The following is a 19,924-nucleotide window of genomic DNA, read 5'->3' on the forward strand; positions in this document are numbered from 1 at the left end:
ATTACCGAACGTAGCGATCAAATTGACCGGCGAGAATACGCTGTATGGGTCCTGTTTGGTTAAGAAAGCAAAGCGAGAGCTAACACGTGTAAAAATAAGACGTATTCGCCGCTGTTGTTGTGCTTAAAGCTAGCGGTAGCTTTAGCGTTAGCCACAAGAGCAGCGGCGTCGGGCGACGTACACACACGTTTACAGTGACGACATGACGTTGCTCTCTTGCCGGCTCCATGGCTGTCTCCGGTCGATGTGAAACCAACCGGTTCATAACTGGGATAAGGCTGTAACCAGTTTTGAACTGACCCCAACACCAGCCTGGAACTGACTCTTGGTTAATTTTGGTGTGAAAGGCCTAAATGACAAAGTCACCATCATCATCTTTCTGGCCATCTGAACTCTCATCAGTGGTGTCGTTAAGTGGAATTGAGAGGTGAGATGTCACTCACTTCTGAGCTACTGTAGACAATCACTTTCTTTTGGTGACCAGCGTATACAGCCATGCCACTGGCACAACTCTCAGAAATGTACTTTGCACTAGTTTCTCCGTGCTTGTGGAACCAACTGCCACCTGACAAATGTGATTCCCCTACATTTCTGCCTTTAAATCAAGGCTCAAAACCCATATGTACACCCTGGTGTTTCCTCCCCATTAACTATCTTACCTCTGCACTACTATCTGTGTTTATGTGGATGTATGGGCTTTACGTCTTTTATTTTGGTTATTGTTATTTTACCTTCATTGTTTACCTACTGAATGCACTATGTACAGCACTTTGGACAGTGCAAACTCTCATAAATGTGCTTTTATAAATACATTTTACTTACTTACAACTCACCTAGGCCCTTTGGCACAAATCACCCCAATCCCAGACATTTGGATAATAAGCATGATGCAGCAATTTAGGGCTGACATCGTGCTAACTGTATAGACTCAAAATGTAGCATACCAAAGCACTAAAACATGTGTCAAATGTTTTCAAACTTGTCTATAAATGTTCAGACACAATAATCAAAAAACCTTGATCATGGAAATTTTACTTTGAAAGGCAAAACACAGTTTTTTGAGCTTAAATGTGCTTATATCTTATTCCTTGTGTCTCCCTTCTTTACAGGATGAGTCAAATGGATGGCTAGATTAGGGAACACTCGATTCGCTGTATTTTTTATCTCCTACGGATCGTTTCATGCGCACACGTCAGCCTACAACTTGCTCCGTGTGTGTTTGCAGGATCCGCGATAACTCCTCATCCAAACAGAGGATGGTGGAAAGTATTCTGTTTCATAAGACTACTCATATTAAAATGTAACGATTTAAATAGAAAACAGCAAGCCTAAACAGCCTTAAACCAGTGTTGATAGGTCTGACTGACAGGTGACGATCAGCATTTTTTCTCCCCCGATCACAGCATTCTCTCTCCCAGCTCATAAAACGCTAGAAAAAAGCGGTCGAAAAAAACGCTCAGTAGACACACTCCCGAGCGCACAGCCAGCGTTTAACGCTGGAAAAAGGCGTTAGGTGGACACGGGCCCTAAGTTGGGAAGTATGGCCAAGGTTCCCCTGCTTCTTGCACGTTTTGTTCACAATTGCTATGGTAAATGTTGATTAAGTGGTATAATGTTGGCATTTTCATGGCTTTTTATGGCTTTTTATTTGCCATAACATTTACTGCAGCTTATCAAAACCATGTACTTTACTTCTTTTTATAAAAACATACAACTAATATTGACCAGAATTGAGTTGAGCCTTTTGGTCCGGCCCTCCACAACAGTCCCTGATTCTGATGTGGTAGACTGCTAGGGTCGTGAACGCTCACGCAACTGACGCAACAACGTTGGTGCCAAAGTCAATGGACAGTCCCAACAGCCAATAAGAACGGAGAATCGGAGCCTCGGAGCCTCGCTCTGATTGATTGGTCAAAGTGCTCATGAGCGGTGGCAATTTTTGGGGGCGGCACACAGAGGCAGGGGAGAGCAAAGTGATGAGTAGATATTCTCAGACCACTACATATCTACTCATCATTTTGCTCTCCCCTGCCTCTGTGTGCCGCCCCCAAAAATTGCCACCGCTCATGAGCTGAATGGCTAATATGATATTGTTGCCAAATATTACAGTGAAAAAGTTACCCACCCCAGCTTTAAGCTGTAGAAACATCTCAACGATGATCAGTGGAAACAGAATGGACCTGAGCTCAATTTACAGCTTGATCCCAAAGGCTGTGAATACATAAAGTATAAGTGATTTCATAGTTTTTTATTTTTACAAACTTTTTTTAAGTTTTCATTATGGGGAATTATGCGTAGAATATTGAGGATTTTTTAAAAATGTTATCCAGCTTTATTCCAGGCTGTAACATAACGAAATATGGAAAAAGTGAAGCGCTGTGAATACTTTCCGTATACATTGGCTATTTCTCATCTCACTGATTTGAATCGTCACCCGTTTAGTGGATTTTATTTTACTGTCTTGCAATGCACATCCCTAATTAAAAGTTGGACTGGGTGGGTTGTCCATCTGAACACAACCAACAAAACAAAGACATTTTATGTACCAGTGTACCTAGAATAAAGAAGGAAGGTATATTCATGATTAAGGTAGACTGTAACGTTGTGTTTCTCCTCCAGTTGATCTCGAAGCCTTTTCTTGAGCATCACAATCCCATCTGCCCCAGCCCCAGTGAGGAGCGCTGCGATGTCATTTCCTGCATTAGCCCAGACGACTTGTTCTGAAGTTAAAACTCCTGTTGCTGGGAGGAAGACTGTCTGATCTGCATTTAGCATTCACTCCAGCTAATGAAAAGATTGAACCACTCACCAGGGGCCTCATTTATAAATCACACTAAAACTTTGTGTGTACAGGGATGAAATGTGCGTGAGCATTTTTCACTGCAAATGTTGGTGTTTATCGCAAGATTCAATGCAGAAAGTGTTATTATGCAGTTATATGAAGACTACTTATCAGTAGGCCTATACATGTTTGAATACATTTCAACTGAATCTAATTGCTCTGTATAGATAAGTGTGCTTGTGTATGGCCAGCGGGAGAGCAATTATATTTAAGACAATGTGAAAAAGTAATTTTGTACAAAGTGAAAATATGAACAGAAACGGTAGGGTTTATTTTGTTAGATAAAATCATGTTATAGATTAAGGAAATGATATGAATCTCTTCTCAATAACATTTGACCCTGGATCCCATAGTTCCCTTACATATTATTTTTCTTTACAGTTTTCGCCCAATGCTTAGACACATGTTGCAGAATTTGGCCCACTGTGTCAACTTAACACACAGGCCGAAGAGGAGATAAACGTCTCTCTTCTATGGCAAAATGAAACTCTTTAATCAAAACCTAACAATCCCATTTCAAAACTGTTTTTAGCATCAAAACAATACACACATGCAACAGCACACAGATGAGCTTTATGCAAAACCCGCTTTTTTCAGAATTTGTAAGGTTTTGACTTTAAAAATCTCTAGCAGAATTTGTTTTAAAGATTGATCCAGTACAGTTCACATGAATACAAAAAAAGAAGAAAAATAATAGATAGTTGTGTTTTCCCAATGATTGCAGGAAATTTCCTTTTTGAACAATGTGTAATTGTGTAATAAAATTGTGTAAAAGAAAATGTGTGTAGTGTGTTGCAAGAAGTGTGATGCAGAATTTCAAACAGTGCAAAGCATATACAGTCATATGAAAAAGTTTGGGAACCCCTCTCAGCCAGCATTATAATTGACTCTGCTTTCACAAAAAAAATATAAAAGTGGTATGTCTTTAATTTACCAGGAACAGCTAAGTACTGGGATGTTTTCCAAACAAAGATTTTTTGAAAAGCGGTATTTGGTTGTATGAAATAAAATAAAATGTGAAAAACTGGCTGTGCAAAAATGTGGGTACCCTTGTGGTTTTGTTGATTTTAATGCCTGTAACAGCATAAGCGAACTAAGCGGCCGCTTAGGGCCCCCGACTGCCTGGGGGGACCCCTAAAAATAAAAAAAATAAATATATATATATATATATATATATTTTTTTTTAAGTTTGTGTGTTTGATATTAACATCATATTATGCAAATGTGAGTTATCATACAAAAAAAGGAATAAAATGTTTTGGTCTAGATAATTAATAGCCTAAAACTGTAATCAGTTCATCTGGGAGGAAATCCGAAATGATCTGATCATGTCACGTTCACATCCATGCACAGTGTGTATTGAGTTTATTTAAAAACAATTGGAAATGGGGCTGCCCATAGTTGCCCATGCACTGTGTATAGTCTATAGCCTATTTCAGCCTTGTCGGTGGAAAAAAAGATACAGTAGCTGGACAGCAGAGTTCTTCTGCTTCGTTCCTCACACTGCATTTAAATGCATTCATTATATTACAGAGAAATATGTCCCGTAAAAGAAAAAAAGCTCCAAGCCCAACCCAGAGGACCCTCCATAATACTTTATTTTATATTAATATTTTTATGGAAAATCCATGTGTCCTTCAATAGCTTCTAATTCATCTGATCCAGTGTCTCCAAATTATTTGTTCACACAAAATTTCTCAGATTTAGCCTCTTAATTTTCCTCTCAAAGTGCACCAGATTCATGCATTTCACTTTAAAAAGGTTAAAAAAATCTCACGGGACCCCCTAGGAGGGTCTGAATCTCGGCTGTCTAATATTTTAACACAGCCGCACAGTGGAGGCACTAGCGGAAAACACTGGGTGTGTGAATGATATTTAACAAAGATCTATAGTTTCAGCAGCGCTAACATTGGAGAGGGGCCCCCTAATCATATTTCGCTTAGGGCCCCCTGAAGGCTTGGGCCGGCTCTGCATTCAACTAAGTGTTAGTTAACTATAGGATCATTTTAATTTGTTAATTTCTTTTTACAAAAACAGTCAGTAACAGACATTATAATTTTTATTACATGTTCTTTACAAATATTCAACTATCAGTTGAGTGTTATCAACTGCTGTTATTAACCAATACTCAACCTACCTTTCATATGGATCAACTTTCTCCCCACTCACAAGGAACACGTCTAATGAATGAACATTCAACCCTCTGTTGATTATACAGTCAAGTGCGAAAGTTTGTGAACCCCTTGAACATTTTGGAATTTTATTTATTTTTACCATTAATAATTCATTTTTATCAATGCCAGTATTTTTTATATGAAATAACACATGTTTGTTTATCAATTCAACATTTTTCTTTTCCAGAAATCAATTGTTAAAACAGATAAAACAAATTATTTGACGAATGTTGTATGTGCAAAAGTTTGTGAACCCTGAGCTGCATTGCTTAAATCGAGCAGGTTGACACAATCAGGTGGGCCAAATTGGTTGATGAAATAGACCAATGTAATGAGAGATCTTTAGGAAAGAAATTGGGTGGCACTAGATAAAACAGAGATAAAACCAGGTCAGTTTAGGCTCACCAAAGTGAACCCATACAGGTCAGACATGCTAAAAGGGAAACAAATCTCTGAGGATCTCAGGAATAGAGTTGTGATGCTGCACATTTGTCTGGGGACAGCTATAAATTATTTAAAAAAAAGTTTGAGCTCCATCGGTCCACCGTGAGGCAAATCATCTACAAATGGAGAGCTTTAAGAGTGACTGAACATCTGCCTAGAAGTGGGCTTCCTTCAAAAATATCCACAAGCGCCACAAGATAAGTGATTTTTCAGTTAAAAGCCAACCCAAACATTACATCTAGTGATTTGCAGACCTCTCGTGCAGCATCTGGGACAGATGTGCATGGTTCCACAATAAGAAGAAAACTCAGTCAACATGGCTTTCATGGGATGGTTGCTGAAGAAGCCTCTGCTCTCAAAAAAGAACAAAACTGCTTGTCACAACTTTGCCAGAGAGCACCTGGAGATACCTGAAGTCTTATTCTGTGGACAGATTAGTCCAAAATTGAACTGTTTGGTCATAACCAAAACCGCCATGTTTGGGCAAAAACGCAATTTTGCCTACCACCTAGAGAACCTTCTCCCAAGTGAATAATGGTGGTTTCAAATTGTCTGCAAATCTCCAGATGTAATGTTTGGGTTGGCTTTTACCTGAAAAATCACTTTTCTTGTGGCGCTTGAGGATATTTTTGAAGGAAGTCCACTTCTAGGCAGATGTTAAGTCACTCTGAAAGCTCTCCATTTGTAGATGATTTGCCTCACGGTGGACCGATTGAGCTCAATTTTTTTTTTATGAATTTATAACTGTCCTCAGACAAATGTGCAACATCACAACTCTATTCCTGAGATCCTCAGAGATTTGTTTCCCTTTTAGCATGTCTGACCTGTATGGGTTCACTTTGGTGAGCCTAAACTGACCTGGTTTTATCTCTGTTTTATCTAGTGCCACCCAATTTCTTTCCTAAAGATCTCTCATTACATTGGTCTATTTCATCAACCAATTTGGCCCACCTGATTGTGTCAACCTGCTCGATTTAAGCAATGCAGCTCAGGGTTCACAAACTTTTGCACATACAACATTCGTCAAATAATTTGTTTTATCTGTTTTAACAATTGATTTCTGGAAAAGAAAAATGTTGAATTGATAAACAAACATGTGTTATTTCATATAAAAAATACTGGTATTGATAAAAATGAATTAATAATGGTTAAAATAAATAAAATTCCAAAAGGCTCAAGGGGTTCACAAACTTTCGCACTTGACTGTATATGTTCATTGTAAAATAAAGATGAGAATATTTTATCAATAGGCACCCTGTGTAGGTGATCTGTTGATTGTCATATGACTGTTGACAAACTATCAGTCAATATTCAACTAAGCATAAGTAGACAGGTCTTAGGACTGTCAAATTAAAGTGAAAACTGTTTGGTGTCTACACACTATTAAAAGAGCAAAACAGAGTAAATAGTTGACTATCAGTTGATTCTCAACAAAGTATCAATTGATGTTCAACTAATGCTGGGCTTACACTAGAGGACTTTTAAAATACTTTGAAAAGACTGAAGACTGAAACCCTCTTACATCTAAAGACAATCAACTCACACCTGAAGACAACTAGTCATTAGTTTTCAGTCACAGAGTGTGATTTTGAAAAGACAGGGGTCTCATATTGCAAGACTACAACTAGATACCTTTTGAGATTAATATCATAAACGCAAACGCGATTGTGATTATTTAATTAAAAACAAGTTAATACAATATTCCGAGCGGGGAACTTCCTTTAGTTATTTGACCAGCTTTATTTGCTGATCTCATACCCCAATAACTTTAACTCCTAACCCTGTATTTGACGGTAGAGTGTTTGCTGTCAGCCTGGTTCTCCACCGAGGCTTCTATGAAAAAGTATTCGAAATAAGTGCCTCACCAGGCGGACACAGGTCGCGACTAATGCCGCTCCTCCTGTGTCGTGCTTGGTGCATGCGAGAGTGTGACAGTGTTTACGTCATTTCGCTTGAGCCAACCCCATAAGACTAGCGATAATATCAAACATGTTTGATAATCAAGACGGGAAGAAGACTGGCTGAAATCGGGTCGGAAGACCACCATACACCAAACGACTGAGATTACGTGCGCTCGCCACAACTCCAGCACGACTCCCGTGATTTCAGTCCGACATTGGAAGATTGTCTGCGACTGTCAAATCGTGTGAAAAGTCGTGTAGTGTAAGCCCAGCATTAGCATTAGTAGAGAGGTCTTAGGACTGTCAAATTAAAGTGAAAACAGTTTAGTGTCTACACACTATTAACAGAGCAAAACAGAGAAAATAGTTGACTATCAGTTGATTCTCAACAAACTATCAGTCGATGTTCAAGTGTAACCGGTGTATAATTATATTTCACCAATAATCCTTTTATGCCTTTAATATATTAATTTTCCTTTATACATTTCTTTATTAATGAATATTTGTTTTGAGAGCTTTAATTTTGATACCTTGGGATGTGTGATTCTGTCGTTACCATGGACATATAAAGAAATGGACACCGTATTGAAACATGGCGCCCATTCATTCCTATGAAAGCTGCTCATAGGCGCAGAGAAGCAACAAGGAAGTATAATCCGGAAATTCCATACGGCCCAAAGCATGACGTAGCATCGACGTAGCTGCATTATGGACCTATCAAGAAAGAGGGCGGCAAGCGTAGCGGACTGGAGGCGGGAGTAGAATCATTCTCGTTCTGTAGCATCTAGCCTGGCGAAAACAAACTGAAAGCCGTTAAAAGCCGTTGGGCTAATAAAACGCTTGAGGTGGCGTTTTGAAATGAGAAAACTTCAGTTTTAATAGTATATGGTCTAAAGATAAGTATGAGCCTATGATTGATATCCAGAAAAATTTTGCAGAGACACAATCTTGTTCGCCGCTTGTACTGTGTGGACAGGGAAATCTGCCTACGGGCCGTATGAAAATAAGCTCCACCCCTCACCATGCAATACTAATGGGTTGGCCACATGTCCATGCTGGTTGCTCGGAGAAGGCACAGTCCTGGGGGCCTGGTCGTTACCCGCGAGGTCACTTCCTGTTATTTTGCGCTAGCTTCTTCAGTCGGCAGTATGTCATAAAGAAGATAGGTAAGAATGTACAGTGCTCCTCTAAATTAATGTGTATAAGTGATAAAACACGGTAAAACCTGTAACCGATTTGTAAATGATGTTACCAGGAAGTTGCAGTTGCTGTTTAGTCATGTTAGATGCTCGTTTTAGTGTGGTAATGTTCTTTTATCCAGTATGGCAGTTTTTGTTGTAGTGAGTCTCATGTGCTCGTGTCTCCTTGTGTTTTAAAGGAGTGCACGTGTCACTGTCGAGCACATCATTAATGGCCGTGCTGGTTATTTGTTGTCTGATCCCAGGTATGTGAGCTCTCTGTTTATTTATTTTAATGTACTTTTAATTAATTTCATTTGTATAAGCACTTTAGTGAAAATGTTTATACATGCGGAAACATATTTGTAATATGTTCTCTTCAGTCGGCAGTATGCCATAAAGAAGATAGGAGTGCACGTGTCACTGTCGAGCACATCATTAATGGCCGTGCTGGTTATTTGTTGTCTGATCCCAGCCAGGAAAATAAAGACTCCCTCGGCAAGAAAGCAGTTGTCCCGACTCAAGGTTATTACACAACGCAGAATTAGCAGAAGTTGCAGCAGACTACAGTGGTGCCGTGACCCGGATCCACGCCGCTTCAGACTCCTGGAGCTGTGGATCAACACCAGCTTGGTCGCCAGAGGTTGCTTTTGATACACACACACTGTAAAAAATATTGTGCATTAGTTGAAAAAAAAATTAAAAAAAAAAAAAAGTTGGAAAAAATATTAAAAAAGCTAAAAAAAAAGAAAACTATAAGCCCATTTAAAAAAAAAAAAAGAGAGCTTGTTTTGGGTTCCAACCATTTTGCAACTTGTATTTTGAAACAAGGTTTTTCACGCCAAAGTGTTTTTGTTGCACAGTGTTTTTCTTTTTTTTATGAAAGTGATTTTACTTTAGTGACTGTTTATTTAACAAAGAAAAAATGGATGATGATAATGTTACAGCTCATGGCTCTAGCTTTGCTTTTGGGAGAGGGAGGTTTATCAATGATTTGATGAGTACCCCTGGCAGAGGTGCAGATAATCCAGCCTCCCCAGTTTTCTGCTCCACTCGTATTCCTGGCCATGCAGCTTCCAGTTCAGGTCAGGAAAGTACATTTAGCAGTCTCCCAGCCACAACTGATGCAGCTTTAAGTAGCTTGATAACTCACATTGCTGAACAAGTGGGACAAACCATAAAGGATCAATTAAGAAGTGAGCGTGAGGAATGGGTTATTAATGAAACACAAGCTGAGAGCAGTGTGGATCAGATACCCACTGAACCCTCTCACCTTAAGAGCAGTGTGGACCAGATACCCACTGAACCCTCTTTCCTTAACTTGACTGGTGTAAAGCTTGTCCTACAGTCAGATGTCAAAGAGCCCCCAGTCTTCAGAGGGGATGGATCAGACAAGAACACGGTCTGTGAGTGGCAACAGTTAATGGAAGTGTACTTTAAGAAGCGAGCTATACCTCTGAAAGAGCAGTATTCTGACATAATATCTAAACTCATGGGCAAAGCTAAAGATATTGTACGGATAACTCTGAGAAGCAGTCCATCCGCAAAGCCCCAGGATGATCCTAAAATCATCTATGACATCCTTCGTCAACATTTTAGTGATGTGACGTATTCATGCATGCCTATGGCTGATTTTTACAGCACAGTCCCAGCAGCAGGCGAGAACCCTGTCGAGTACTGGCTTCGGTTGAACAAGGCAGTTGATACAGCAGAAGAGGGCTTGAAAAGGCTTGGTCGCCACATTGAAGATCCTTGTCAAGAGGTAGCTATGATGTTTGTCAAACATTGCCCAGACCCCTCCCTTGCTGCTGTTTTCAAGTTTAAAGCCCCTGGTAAATGGACAGCCAGTGAGATTCAAGAGTACATTGATCGCTACCAGATTGAAATGAAAGAGCAATTGTCCTCCAAATCAAAACGCCCTCAGTCAGTAATGGTTCATGCTCAGTTCCCTGCTTCCAATCCAGATACATCTCACTCGCATAAGCCACCTGTACAGTGTGAGGACAGTGCAGCTCCCAGTCCCTCTTGTGACTGGGAGCTGCACTTATGACAGCCTGAAAGTCTTGGTCAGCCTTTTTAATCTACTTGTGATAATTGTGAATTAAAGAGACGGATTTCGGAAGATGTACACAAAGCTTCGTTGCTTCATTCATCTTCTACCTCAACATCTACTTTTTACCACCGTCCTGGTCACTTGAGACCCTTAACAAACTGACTTATTTTACTGTCTACTACCATAACCGGTGGAAACTGTGTCTTGTTATTATTCACCGCTAGGTGAATGCCGGCAGTAAAACAAAAAGAAGAAGAAACGCTGGGTGATCGCCGCCAGTAAAAAAAAAAACGAAGAAGAAATTTCGTATTTCCGGTGGAGCTCCGTTTCTCCATGGGTCTGCAAATAGGTACTCTTGAAAAAAAGGGGAATGTCAAGTCAGAAGTCAAAAGTCAAAAGGGTCATGTGTGGCGCTACAGAGCGCTTTCACCTGATATACTCAAGTGATGGAGGTTAAGGAAGGATATGCTCCTCCTGGGCACAGGTGATATCGGTCCACTCCTTTGGATAAGGAGGTATCTTCACTAGCTCGCCACCCCTTCGTCAAGGGGAATTCGATCCAGATTCTTCAAGGACTCCAAAAAACCTAGCCAAGAATCGGCCGAAAATAATAAAACTCCCGGCGCTCGGTCATCAATTCCCTCTCTCTCACTTCGGTTATGTTTCCCTTCAACTTCCACTCAGTTTTTATACAGTTTAATAACTGAATATTTCTATAGTTTGACTCGTTTTCACCACTCGTCTGCTTGTGTTAGCGTTCTGGCTGCGCATTTACGACAGCAACGTGAAGGGCGGGGCTTACTTCCCTCTAACCAATAGGAGGTCTGTATTCTGAGATACAGCCAATAGGACTCCAGTTAATGCAAAATCACTGATTGACAGCTTAATAACCCAACAGGTAAACAATATGAGAACTAAGGGAATATTACAGACTAAGTAAAGAAAGGGGAAACCTTATGAGAAATAAAGGGATAATATGGGAAATAAAATAATATATCAGGGCCCAATATTCTACTGGGTTACAAATCTTTTAGGGAAGAAATTTGGCGAAAACAGAGATAAAACCAAGTTAGTTTAGGCCCACCAAAGTGAACCCATACAGGTCAGACATGCCAAAAGGGAAAGAAAATATCAGAGGATCTCAGGAATAGAGTTGTGATGTTGCATATTTGTCTGGGGACAGCTATAAATTAATTTAAAAAAAGTTTGAGCTCCATCGGTCCACCATGAGGCAAATCATCTACAAATGGAGAGCTTTAAGAGTGACTGATCATCTGCCTAGAAGTAGACTTCCTTCAAAAATATCCACAAGCGCCACAAGAAAAGTGATTTTTCAGTTAAAAGCCAACCCAAACATTACACCTGGAGATTTGCAGCATCTGGGACAGATCCAGATCCACAATGAGAATAAAACTCAGTCAACATGGCTTTTATTAAAACTATAATATCTTGTGTTCTTTTATTCGGATGTATGGAAGGTAAAAAATAAAAGATGACTGGAAAAACGTTTCAGAGTTCTCAGGTGTTGTTTAATGAAGTGAGATCACAGGACCGCGTATGCAGGAGTCAGTCAGTGCGTTTACATGCAGACTCAGAATCGGGTAACTAAACGAATAAGACTTCAACAGGACTTTTAAACACCTTTATCCGATCTACTTCGCACACAAATCGGCACGATAACGGACAAGAGATGTCGGATAAGAACACCTAGATAAGTCGTTCGTTGTCGGCTTTCTCTCTGCATGTATACAGGGATCGGACATCGCATATCGGACTTCTCGTTCTGTGCTTGTGTGCCTGCGCGTGATAGGCTACATCATGGGTTGTTGCCGGAAGAGAACCGGACGTGGCTCTTTCAACACTTGTTGAAAACATGGTTGAAAGGGCTACAGCGCCACCTAGCATAGTGGAGACAGCCATGCATCGGACATTTATCCGATATCTTAAGGCCATGTATACTCAGACAAGTGACACGGTCCGTTCGAGTGTCTAGTTCGATATATGTGATAATCTAATCTAGTTGTGCCATGGAAACGCACTGAGTGACAGACAAAAAATTAATGAGCCTTTTTGACAGCAAGGCTTTTTAACATATCTTGACAAAGTCTATTGATTGGTCTATCTTGTTGTCTTGTATCTTCTCGTCCAATCCTCTTCTTCTTTGCTCTTGACCTGAACTATGCCGAAAAGTAGAATTATGCTCCTGGCCTTGAAAGTAACTTGTATCTATGGTTTGGTCAGCTGAGTCAGGAAAATACAGTAGGCCTTTGATTAAAATAGATACATCTCTCTGTATCTTTCCTCGTTTTCTGGGAAAACATCTATAAAACTTACAAGAAGTTTTGTGCTATTTCCCTCCCTTCCAACTGTCCCTGCTCCAGGGCCTGAAATGAGAACATTCTATATCACATGTTATGAATGTATCGATTGTTTGGTTGATTATATAGAGTAAATGTAAATAATATATGGTTGGCTATAACATCATATGATATTTAAAATATATTTTTCCTGTCACTTTCATGGGAGGGTTGCTGAAGAAGCCTCTGCTCTCAAAAAAGGACACAACTGCTTGTCACAACTTTGCCAGAGAGCACCTGGAGATACCTGAAGTCTTCTGGAAGTCAATTTTATGGACAGATTAGTACAAATTGTATCTGTTTGATCATATTCAAAACCACCATGTTTTCAAAAAAGCAACTCGGCCTACCACCAAAAGCACCTTCTCCCAAGTGAAGAATAGTGGTGGCAAATGGTCTGCAAATCTCCAGATGTAATGTTTGGGTTGGCCTTTACCAGAAAAATCACTTTTCATGAGGTGCTTGAGGATATTTTTGAAGGAAGTCCACTTCTAGGCAGATGATCAGTCACTCTTAAAGCTTTCCATTTGTAGATGATTTGCCTCACGGTGGAGCTCAAACTTTTTTTTCATCACAACTCTTCCTGAGATCCTCTGAGATTTTCTTTGCCTTTTGGCATGTTGACCTGTATGGGTTCACTTTGGTGGGCCTAAACTAGTCTGGCTTGACCACTTCCGCCAGCGTCTATTAAGCGCTGGCGTCGGCAAACAACGCTACGCCTCCATTGGCTGCTTCCCGGGGTAAGCCCCGCCGTAGATGATTGTGATTGGTTTAAAGAAATAAAAACAGGCCAGCCCAGTTTCCCCCCGAATAGACGGCTCTAAACGGAGTGCTTCCAGATCATACTACTTGCTGTAGTTTGGTCTGGCTTTGCGAGACTAGGCCTAAACTGACCTGGTTTTATCTCCGTTTTATCTAGTGCCGCCCAATTTCTTCCCTAAAGATCTCTTATTACATTGGTCCATTTCATCACTCAATTTGGCCCACCCGATTGTGTTTACCTGCTCGATTTAAAGGGGACATATTATGAAAAACCAAACATTGCCGGTGTTTGGGCACACTGTTTAGGTTATTGGCGTCCCTACCAGCACACACAAGCTTCAAAAAAACAAATATGTCAGTTTCTTCTGGGATGCTTTTTTCGAAAAAAGGGGGATTTGAAGGTTTCTTCCAAAAAACACTGACTGATGACGAAATTGGTCGGTTTTCATTATCATAAATACTCCCACGGGAAAGCTTACCAGAAACTCGGTAGTTGATTGGCAAATCAAGACGCCCCGTTGGTAACCACACACACCTGGAACTGCACCTGCTAATGCAACAGCAGAGCAGAAGCAAGCTGCAGTGTTAGCTCATCCTCAAGCTACCATCACACCCCAGCCTCGAAGCAGACCGGGGCTGAATGGATTTACTTAATTTTTTGTTTGGCTATGCCAAGCAAAGGTTGGCAATCTAGTGTGATCTGCCATTATACTGGAGTGTGGAGGAGAGTGTGCCTGCAAGACTGAGAGACACCATCTCTCCTCTGGAAATGTAAGTAGTCCTATTTAAAAACAAATTTGTCCGTTTATGAGTTCAATGTGTGTAATGTGCTTTAATTTATCCCTCCTATAATAAACAACGCCGACTGAAACGAGAGAATGTCTCTGGGTTAAGTAGTTAGCGTTAGCGTCCGTTAGCTTTTATGCTAACGGTTAGATCTGTGAGTCTGTCCGTGACAGCCCCTGTGTGAAAAACAGACGGTGAAACTGTACGGTGTGTTGGAAACTGAAGAGTATTTGTTTGTTGTTGACAGTGTGTAGTTATGCAAGCAGTCGTGGTACATGCAGCAGTAGGCCTATTACATCTCTAATGTAATGTACACTATAACAGACAGGAATACTGTAATTTGCCTCTGCTGCTGTTTGTTACCTGTCCATTATATTTCAAAAAGCACACAGTATCACTCAGAACTCGTTGCTTCTTGAGCAAGGGTTATACTGAATCTATTAGTAGCCTATCTTATTTAATAATGGAAGAAAAAATATATTTATTAGTTTGCAGCTTTGCCATAACTACAGATGTATGATGTAGGCTATGTAGGCTACATGATGTAACATTGATTGTGCCATGTTTTACAGATGAGTGACCTGACGGAGCGTTGACCCACAAGGAGCGTCACACTGTTCCATCAGAGGACTGTTCACTGGGTGGGACAGGTGGTCTCCTTCAGGGCCCACCAGCAACAACTGGACAGTTACATACAAGTTATGGCTTTGCTTCTGTTTGATATGTACACTCTATATTTCCATTTCACTGGCTATGAATAAACTGCTTTATTTTTAATGATGGTTTTGGTCTTTTTAAAATGTAATGATACTGTTTCAAAGAAAACATCTTCAGAGAGATAAAGGGTTGAATTTAAAAACGTAAAGTCAATACATGTAGATCGGTCAGAAAAGTAGTCCAACATCCTGACTATGAAAATGTGAGTTTCAAGTAATCCTTTACTACACGAAGCAAACAGTGACAGTTTTTAAAAAACACAATACATTTTATTGTTTTGTGAATTTTATTACGATTTCGACTATACAGGTCTAATCTAAATGAAAAGCTATTATCAAAAGTCTATGAGTTATGTCCTCTCAAACTCCTGGTAACCAACTTGTGGCACAATGCTTTAATTGTCTATCATTCCTCTATAAAGAAAACTCTCCGCTCACCATAGTCCCCTGTAAGAGACGCGAACCCCGGCCTCCTTGTTTAAAAGCGCGGCATTTACCCTCTAGACTAACCTGAGTTTTACGTCTAAATAAAGTACAATGTCCAATATATAACACTGTGTTTAAAAATCCCTATTTTATCAGAGTCACCTCTGCTTATAATAAGGTCGACCTCCGCTAAACTATAAACCTTTTCTAATATTGTTATCAGAAAATCCTTCTCCCGTGTTCACGGAAGGTTTCAATATTGTGTATAAGTTATTAGAAACTTATTTTGTAACCCACCCTCCTAATAAAATAGAACAAATATACTATTTTCAGAATATAAACATCTAGTTTAATCTGGGAAGGTATTTATGACCTATTCTTTTAGTTTAAAGATTAGGTGTATCAACATATTCTCTCTTTACAGAGAAGTTAGTTGTATGAAGTTGTGTGTGTTTTAAATCAGTAATGTGCCGTCGTGTAGAATCATACTGAACTTACCTCCCCGGGGACAAACCATCTCTTTGAAGAAAAAACACTATACCTAAGGTCCTGCTGTTCCAGTTATAAACTAATTCACAACTGAGGCTTTCAACATTTAAGGGATTTTATTTACAAAATACAAGAGAGTATAGATAATACATAAAATGGACCAGAAAGGAAAAGAAAAGAGGTTGTATGCCTATAACTCATTTAATAGAGTTATTTTGACTTGGTTCTCGTTTCTAAATTTGTTATAACTCTTGAAACAATATCCAAACACTTACGTGCCTGTACATATCATTCTTAGTGTCAAGAGGTTCACAGATGTGTTTTTAAAAGACTTTGCCTCTAAGTACTTTGGAGTATTTTGGACTCACAAAGTTTTTCTAAGTTTTTCTTCTGCCTCCATGGTTAAAGGGACAGATAGAGTCTGCTGGAACAGAGAGTAACACACAAAAAAAGCGGCCCAAAGAAGCCTCAAAAAAGCATCAAAAAGCCCTATCATCTCCCAAAAAGCCCTGTCCTGCTTCAAAATAGGCTCTTATATAGTGAACTGAAAACCAATGAGACTTGGGGGAAGGAGGAGTGAAAAAGGCACAGCTGTTTGGGGGAACCCCGGTAGCCCCCTCCCTCTACTCCTTGCTACTGTATGGCCATATAAGGTCCTTCCCCCTATTACTTCCTGTGACCCTATGGTCCTCCCCCATCCTCTGGTCAGAGGAGTATTTACATTCTATTCTGTTTCATTAAACATTTCCTACTTTTACGTATGACAAAAAGAAATACAAATGTCACAATATATGCACAAGTAAAAAGTTACATCACGTTCAATTATCACTTCACCCTCTCATGAAACTTATTACTTGTAAATATTCAACCATCATCCGGACATCAAACACCCTCATAATACAAATCAAAAAAGAAATAACAAAAAAAACTTTTTTCTTTTTCTAAACTGATCCATAGAAAATTGCCTTAAATCACAAGCATAAAATAGAATACACTATCCAGAAAAAGGATCTACAAAAAAGAAAAGCATAAACGTAATAATATAGTAATTATAATATTCATAACGGTAAAACCCAATTCAGAGAGCATAAACACAACACCAGATCAAAAAGTTAAAATAAGTAAGTGACGGATTACCAAAAACCTGTTCATATAAAAAAAAAACTAAAGATAATATAAGCAACCTCAAAGGATATAGGCCTACACAATACTAAAAGACTCCCCTCAGTTACATAGGCTAATACAACCATGACACAACCGTACAGATGAAGAAACATTTAGCAGAACACATTAGAGTATACCTGTAAGAAAACCATGACATCCTGACACCATTCAGAGTAAAGAGTTCATCAGACAGTACCATCAAAAGTTCATAAGTTTGTAATGTCCAAAAAATGTAAAAACACAAAGTCCCACGACGATCTTAACTTTAAAAAGAGTCTTTTAGGCCTTTTGAGCCCTTTCTTCAATCACAGAGTATGTAGATTATTCAGTGTTTTAGCTTCTGCTCAATATGCAAGATGGCAACCCTTGTCTCCAGGTTTACACACTTTGATATCTTCTCCAGGCTTAGCATACAGGACATCTTCCCAACAGTCCCCAGAACTTCTGATCTTAGAATAGTACACCGGCCCCTGGCCCACATCATAGAAGACTTGTCGCGCCCAGTTTGAGAGCACAGGAAGACAGGCAGATGCAGAAAGGCCCACTGCATGACAAGAATGACGCCACAGCAGGATAGAGTTGATGGTCCCCACCAACTGATAGGAGTGCCATGGAACACAGCACTCAGCAAGCGAACGATTCTTCCCCTCCAGGAGACATGGTGTAGTTCACCCAGATGGAACAGGAGATGGTCAGGTTTGGAGGTGTCACAGCCTGAGACGTAGCTATCAAGTCACGCCTATGTGTCAGAGGTCTAGTAGGCCCAGAAGTCTCCCAACTTCTTCTGCAGACTAAGAGTCTATGGTTGTGATATAATAGACTACTCAATGTAAGAGGAAAATGCAGTTCACCAACTACGGCTGCTGATAAAGTTGTATTTAGGACTTTTTTAGAAAGGATCCTATTGATTCGTATTGGAATATAGAGATAGCCTAATGCTTAATGAAGAGGCATTACAGCCATCTGTCATAAGGAGAGTGAGAATGTCTCACCGTTTAAAACTAAAAGAAAAGTAGCAAATCAAACTTAAGTAATCCATCAAAAAAATAAAGATAAAAATAAAGATAAAAACTGGTGTTATGCTCGTATGCTATATTCATAGGGTACTCACATAATATCAAGTAGCAAAACTAAAATCTTCTATAATAGAGAACAATAGAAATGAGCAAATCACTCACAATTTCAGTGGTAAATAAAATGAAGATGAAAATAAAAGTAACAGTGAAACTAATATCACTGGTATAACCCTTTTATCATTTATTTCTTAATCTAATTCAAAATATAAATAAAAACATCTAGGTAAAAAGCACTTAGACAAACAAGCCCTCAGATTGTATTTCAAAAGCTGAGATTTGCAGTAGATCTCAGGTTTTTGGGTATCTATTCCAGACATGCAATGAAATAAAAACTAAAAGCTGATACTCCATACTCATGTTTTAGCCACTAAGGTAAAACAAACATAATAACTTATTCTCCCAAAGGCACACATCTTTAATTAAGGCGAATCACCCCAAGTGAATAGGGATTTTTCCCTGTCTTTTAAACCAAAGAATCCAGATGTTGGATGAAGCCAGAGTTTAGAACTTTAATTTATGTTTACCACATATTAGTCTTTAAATATTTTACACCATAGATTTCGGACACAATTTCCTTGTATTTAATAAATCAAAAAATACTATGTAAGCCTATGTTTTAGAAATGCACCGTTGGCATGTTTTTAGGAGGAAAATGTCTCATAAATCAAACTAACAACATATAAACAAATGCCTGTGTAAAAACCTCTTAAAATAGGGCTATGAATGACACTGGGAAGTCTAGTAGATGCCAGTGGTTTGGAAGCCGAGACATTTTATTCAGACTCGGAATATTGAGAAAACTTGATCAGAGAAAACTATCGTGAAAAAAAATAAAAAATAAAAATAAAAACGTGAATTCTACTGGTAATCACCGATTTTATCTACAATAATTTAGTGAATTAGGACCATACCCCTCAACACCGCTGCTTAACATATAAACTATGCTATGGCATAACAAACATTTTCATCCACACGCTAATTAAAACATGATACATTCCTTATGAGCCACTGTGGCTGTAGCCGCAGCACTCTCCCCTCTCTCTCCCCCTCTCATGCTCTATTAGACTGTATCTCTCCGCCGTGATCGATCGGAATCATTTACATGTTTTTAACACTTCTCCCCTTCAAAAGACAATCATCTAATGTCCGTATCCACATAAATCAGTCTTTATTTTGTGTTAGTTTGGAATATTTTCGGCGTTTTTTACCATTTTATTTTGTGATTTTGAAACTACCCGCGGCAACCAAAGCAGGTCACGTGATGCCTTCTGGCGAATCAAATCAATACGCGCACCAGTCAAACAGGTTGCGCTCACTGTACCAAATCACTCCTCACACTTTCACTATTTGTTGCTAATCAAAAGCAAATGTCCATATTATGATTCGATAAGATTATACTTGAGATACAGAGCTTTCTAACAGTACCATGGTTATTAAGAGTCAGACAGTGGTCGCGCTGCTGTATGTTACGTTAAAATGCTCACTTTTGGCAAAACCTTGGAGCAAAACTCAGACGCCAGGAAAAAATTAAAAATAAAATTAAAACATATAGTAAG

General features: G+C 39.3%; 1 protein-coding gene across 3 annotated transcripts in view; it reads left to right on the top strand.

Moving 5' to 3' along the window:
• The window catches only part of ifngr2 (interferon gamma receptor 2), a 56,285-nt gene extending 52,474 nt beyond the window's left edge, over positions 1 to 3,811 (top strand). For 2 of the 3 annotated variants that reach the window (XM_080037782.1, XM_080037784.1), the window contains one exon: positions 2,620 to 3,811. In XM_080037782.1, the coding sequence (XP_079893908.1) occupies positions 2,620 to 2,724 (105 nt within the window). In that variant the 3' untranslated portion in view covers positions 2,725 to 3,811. Of the gene's footprint in view, positions 1 to 2,593 lie in introns of all 3 variants that reach the window. The other variant, XM_080037783.1, reaches the window with a different exon arrangement.
• The last annotated feature ends 16,113 nt before the right edge of the window (positions 3,812 to 19,924 follow it).

The sequence above is a fragment of the Ammodytes marinus genome (genome assembly GCF_949987685.1).
Source record: "Ammodytes marinus genome assembly, chromosome: 12".
Classification (NCBI taxonomy): domain Eukaryota; kingdom Metazoa; phylum Chordata; class Actinopteri; order Uranoscopiformes; family Ammodytidae; genus Ammodytes; species Ammodytes marinus.